Source organism: Rhincodon typus, chromosome 16, assembly GCF_021869965.1.
Source record: "Rhincodon typus isolate 14 chromosome 16, sRhiTyp1.1, whole genome shotgun sequence".
Lineage (NCBI taxonomy): Eukaryota > Metazoa > Chordata > Chondrichthyes > Orectolobiformes > Rhincodontidae > Rhincodon > Rhincodon typus.
In genome coordinates, this window is record NC_063347.1 from 43,055,929 (window position 1) to 43,061,928 (window position 6,000).

Consider the following 6,000-nt stretch of genomic DNA (forward strand, 5'->3'; position numbering starts at 1 on the left):
TTTTCTAATTTCTTGTATCATTTGACTGATGGGAAAGTGATAGTGAAGATTAGTAGGTAGATTAATAATTCCACTAATGTACAACAAAATCAGGTGAGAAGTGAAAACTGGAAATACAACCTGGAAGTAAAGAATAATACAGAATATTAAAAATAATTTTGTATCAAAGGGCTTTACAGTAGTTGAAGTTGTACTGACTTTCATAAGTGGCCAATAAAAAGTGTTGCATTGTATTTAAGAATCTTTTATGTCGGACCTATGTGTTCTTCCATTTTTGTCTCCCATGAAAATGTTACAGGTTCACAAATCTCTGTATTTGCTTGCAAACAGTATGAACGTACAGACAAATAAAAAGCTGGTCATTTAGCCTGTCCAACACAATGGCTGAACAATTCTTCCCACCCTGTCAATTAGATAATTTCCTGGGAGAAGTGAAAAGATTTAAGTAATTTCTTTTTTAATATGGGCATCAATCAGAAGTAGTCATGCTTTGGTCTTAGAACAGTGCTTGTAGTATAATTGTCTTAAACATAAATTTAGCAAAGCTATTCCTCTGAATACTTAGGAATCCAAGCAGCTGGATTAAATCTATATCATTGCTTTGCATTCTTGCTAGTGAGTGCACAGTGTGCACCCTTACTACAATTGACTTTATGCCTGCATTTCAGTTTGCTGTTGGAGATCATGAATGTTCTTGTGAAATAAATCTTATTCAAATGTTTAAGCAATGTTATCTGCTTTTGATTCGGTGCATAAATCAAGTTTCAAAACCTTATTTATTTTAGTCTTATCTAACACTGAAGGTTTCCATTGTGATTTAAGTATCCAGTCAAGTTTGCTCCTTGTGATGTGTGCAGCAAGTGACAGAACTTAATTGAATTTCAAGTTCTGTAAACACAGAAATAAGCTACTTGACCCATTATGTCTGCTGGCTCTTTGAAAGAGTTCTCCATTAACCAATAACCCTGCTCTTACCCCATAGTCATGCTTTTTTCAAGTATGCACCCAATTTCCTTTTAAAAGTTGCATTTCAATTGGTATCTTCTCCACCTTTCCAAGCATTATTTTCTTTCTCTTACTGCATATTAAGATTTGAGAGGTAATTTCTGTAATGTTTGGATTTGCGAACCAGAAGATGTACTAAATTCAATTAATATATTACTGAAAACTTTTGAGTGACTTTTAATATTTAATCCATTGAGATACAAAAAAGTGATTAGATTCCGGGTTGTGTCTATGTAAACTCTAATTTCATAGTGTAGTGATGAAACAAATAGTGAAGTTCTTGCATTAGTATGTTGGCTCTAGCATAAATCTTACAAATTTTTTTCATGTTCCTCCTCCCCATGCACACAAGTTTCAAACATCACAAGTAAAAATGGTAATCTGTTGGAAGTAAATTTATTTTTAACAATAATACATGAAATTGCTTGCCCATCAATTTGTTTTTCTGTTCCCCTATTTGTAATGGGTTCAATTTATTTATCTCTGAAAGTTGGCAGCTGTGCAGTACTGGAAACACAAAAGTGAGATCTGATGGCTTTTTGTGTATTTATAGAGCCCTCAAGCAAACAAGTAAAAGCCATGTTTGAATCTGAGCAAGAGAAAGTTGAAGTTTCATCTGGAAATGTCAAAGCCTCAGATGAAAATCAAATGGACCAAACTGAGCCAACCAAGACATTAACTTCAAAGGCAAGTGAAATCAGTGAAAGCACTGACGATGTTAGTAACAGTGTGGACTACAGTGATACAGAAAAACCAGCCACACCTCCCGAAACTCCAGACATGCTTTCTGAGAGCCCAATGGAGAATAGTGCAGATGCTACAGAAGAACCAATGGAACAGGACTAAATATTGAGATACTCTGCAGCATTTTCCATGAGGTGTTGATTTTACACTGTATAAAGTTTTATGTAATAAAGTGGACCTTTGTTTCCAGGAGAAGGAGAGGCTAACCTTCTCCAAGAAAAACCTGGAAGAGCTGTACAAGGTGAGAACTGTGAAACCAGCTCCTTCAGGTCTCATCTACTGCTCCCGCTTTTTTGTTTGGTCAAATCAGTGGTTTTGTGTATAGATTTTTTAAATTAGTTTTTAAACTGGAAGGTAAAACTATAATTGTCGAGTTGTTTTCCAATTCATTGAACTAGGCCATTTACCACAGCATTTTTTGTCTCATTTTTAAACCTCTTTGGAAAAATTACATTTCCTATATGGTCACTGTTTCAACATTTAATACATCAAACAACAGGTTGAAGACACATTCCAGGAAAAAAAAAACCCAAAAACAATGCATCACATTCATTTACTTCTGGTCCGGTATTGATGGGATTCATTAATCTAAAGGGAGTGTGTGGTTCACGTTAATGTGAAACAGCAAAGGTTAGGACTTGTTTCAAGATCAGTTTGTTTTGGTTGCAGAATAAATGCTTTTTTTTGATTCATTGTTCAAGCAGAGAAAGGTGTGGGGGAGGTAAATCACTCAATTTAAGCTCAGTGGTTAGAATATGTAAATTTGAATAAGTTCCTTTCAGTTACATTTTTTGTAACATGCAGACAGCACTGTTACACACACCACTGACTACATCGAAGATCTACTGCAATTACCTTGTTAATTTAGTCTTGTGCCAGATCTTATGTACTGGTCATGCAATTTTAGGGGGTGCATTGAACCACCATGATTTGTACAAAATTTTGAAGTGAATGAAATATTTTTGAACATGCTACTACATTTTGACAGCCAGTGGTTGTACATTTTTGGAGATGATAACTCAGCACAAATCTTCATCTGTACTTCTGATGTTTTCTGATATTCATCTTGTAAATTCAAAATCCTTTAATCATTTGATCACAATTATTGGCTGTCAAAATTTGTTTGTACTTGTTTCTGACAACTGTACTTTTTGATATTTAGAATTTTTAAATTTCTGTAAGTAGATTTTGTAGATTAATTGTAGATGTAATTGTTCACTGCCTTTGTGAAACGTTCTATAATTGTATAATTTGTGTGTAAACTGAATGCTTTTGGCTTTCAATACAGTATTCATATAAAGCAATAAATGTTATATCTGGACACAGTCTGGAGACACACTCCAGTTCCCGTTGATAAAATTTGCACAGGGTTGCCAGAGGCCATGATGACTGCACGTAACTGACAATCTACAAGATTGACAGTTTTGTCTTTCCTGTGAATGTAGTATTTTGCACTTGTTAAAGTGAATATTCTGGAGATATAATTTTGTGGGATCTTAAATTCACTGAGAGAATTAAGAGTCTTCATCCTAACCAGTATGTAAAGTTTTTTACAGGATGCCTAAGCGCTGTAACATTGTTTCTCTTCAGCCCTGTGGTTGGGAAGAGCATCTTACGTTGCTAATTAAACAATAATTTTCACAAGTTTTTAAACCAATCTGATCAGCAAAAAGTTTTTGAATTTTCATCTTGTTGTCAATGCCACTGGCAGAATTTTTAACAGTACTGTATAGGGGACTTGAATTTTCTCCCTTTTCTAAAGAATTCTTGAATTCTGCTTGTAAAAGTCAAGTTCTTTGCACTGCTGTATGAGAGCGTGGGAAAGAAAAGCAAACTTTTTATTGAAATCTTTATACCATAAGCATGATTTCCAGTGCAGCTTTCTTCTGTGTAACGTGGCGAATTCCTTATGCCACAGGATTATTTTTAGTAATCTGTTTGCTTGTGAACCAGTTGAGTTGAAAATCTGGGTTGAGGAATTGTGTTCTGAGATTCTAAATGTGACGTGACAAAACAAAACACTATGGAAGATGGTTGAAGAGAGGTGGATCATGGTTGAAATGAGCTTTCCCCTTTCTCCTCCCCACCTGAAAGTTTGCCTTTTAATGAAAAAAAAAGCTAAATTTCCAGAAAGAGTAATGTCTGACTTTACTTAGAAGGATTCTAAATAAGAACTTTCTTTTCATCTTTTAGGAAAGCTTTAATTAGTAACAAATTAGTCACTCTGGACGGGCAATAAAAAAAATGCTGGCCGGCCAGCCAGTGACATCAGAGTCCTGAGAGAATGAAAAAATTGTACTAATTTAAATCTTACAATTTTACAACAGTGTTAGCTCAGTTTTATAATCAGTGCTGACACTCAGCTGTCTATTTAGTTGCAATTTTCTATGTCTTTCCAATCTACTTTTACAGCTTCCCTTCCCAAAATTTGACTATATTATGTACGAGTTTTTCGTTTGCTTCCACTAGTGTTTCTATACTGGCTTAATGAACCTGAGTTGTCTTTGTGTTACTGCTCGTTCATTCTGAACCTTAATCACAGCAAGTTACCCTCTACTATTGTTGGACTGGCTGGTTTATCGTTTCACTACTTTTTCTCTTTGTAAGAATAAATTTCCATAACTAGTCCACAGTCAAGTTTGTTAATTTAAGTTTTTTTTTGTTTTTCAGTTTTTGCTTACTCAGGTAAATGTTGGGAAAGTTTTTCAGATTTTCACAGGCTGATTACCAAATTAGGCTCATTGTATGATCTTATCAGGTGAAATTTATTTTGTTTTCAAGATGCTATATTGAAGTATTAGTGAATGTGAAAACGTGACGTTTAGGCGGTGTTACTTCAATATTCTTGTATTGACATTAGGTTTGCATCATGACAGCAGTGGCAGATAATGAGTAATTGACAGCATGTGTCTCTCAGGGGCTAACCTATTTTAGAAGGTTAGGAGGGAAATGTATTTTTTCAGCATTGGGTGGGGCAGTTGAACCTTCTCACTGGTTAGCAGCAAATTGTCAGTCTTTGCTCGCTCGGGTTAAAAAAGAAAATACTGTAGATGCTGGAATCTGAAATACAGCAGTGCTTTGGAAAAACTATAAGATGGAGGAGCAGAAGCAGGTCATTCAGTCCATTGAGTCTGCTCTGCCCTTCAATGAGACCATAGCTGATCTGATCATTCTCAAACCTCTTGCCTGCCTTGTCCCTGTAATCCTTTTGATTCTCTAACTGATGTGTACTTAATAACCCAGCTCTGCCACCCTCTGGTAAAGAATTCTACAAGTTCACTTCACTACGTTTTGAGAGAGAGGCAATTCCTCCTCATTGCCTTATTCTGAAATTATGCCCTCTGCTCCTAAACTCCCTTGCAAGGGGAAATGACCTTTCTGCATCTAACCTGTCAAGTCCCCCGAGAATCTTGATTATTTTAGTAAGGTCTCTAGTAAGTTTTCTGAACTCCAAGTACTGGCCCAATCTGCACAACATCGACTCACAAGACTGTGTTTCTCCATACCAGGGATCAGTCTTGTGAACCTTCTCTGGACTGCTTTCAATGCTGATGTCTCTTTCCTGGGCCAGAAGACCAAAACTGTTCATAGCATCCCAACTGTGGTCTGATAATGTCTTGTACAGTTTAGCAAGACTCGACTATTTTATTCTTCATTCCCTTTTGAAATAAAAGTCAAAATTCTATTTGACTTCACTATTATCTGCTGAACTTGTGGAAGCTTTTGAAAATCATGCACGAGGACCCCCAAACTCCTGTATGCTGTAACTTCCTGCAGTCTTTCTCCATTTAATTAATATTCAGCTCCTCTGTTCTTCCTCCTAAAGTACATAACCTCACATTTTCCCATATTCTATTCTATCTTCTTGGCCACTCACTGAACTTGTCTGTACCCCTTTACAGATTTTTTTTGTCATCCTCGGCACTTGTCTGCCTCCTATTTTGTCATCTGCAGACTTGGGAGATAATACATTTGCTTCTCTTATTCAAGTCATGAATGTATATTGTAAATAATTGTAGCCCGAGCACTGATTCCTTTTGTGACAATCCACTAGTTGCATGTTGCCATCCTGAAAGTTTGCTACTTATACCTACTCCATCTTCTATTAGTTAGGTAGTCCTTTCTCTGCTAATATGCTACTTCTAACACCATGGGCTCGCATTAAGTAAACTAATCAGGTGCCTTCTAAAATGCAAGTATATTTCCTTCACTGCTTCCCATTTATCTTGCTTGCTTCCTCTGAATTCTAAT

The 6,000-nt window shown here is 36.0% G+C and overlaps 1 protein-coding gene across 6 annotated transcripts in view; it reads left to right on the forward strand.

Annotated features, from left to right (window-relative positions):
- Positions 1–3,402, forward strand: part of LOC109933177 (serine/threonine-protein phosphatase 4 regulatory subunit 2) — a 56,409-nt gene extending 53,007 nt beyond the window's left edge. For all 6 annotated transcript variants that reach the window (XM_048606314.1, XM_048606319.1, XM_048606318.1 and 3 more), the window contains one exon: positions 1,559–3,402. In XM_048606314.1, coding sequence (XP_048462271.1) covers positions 1,559–1,851 — 293 coding nt within the window. In that variant the 3' untranslated portion in view covers positions 1,852–3,402. The remainder of the gene's footprint in view (positions 1–1,558) is intronic.
- The last annotated feature ends 2,598 nt before the right edge of the window (positions 3,403–6,000 follow it).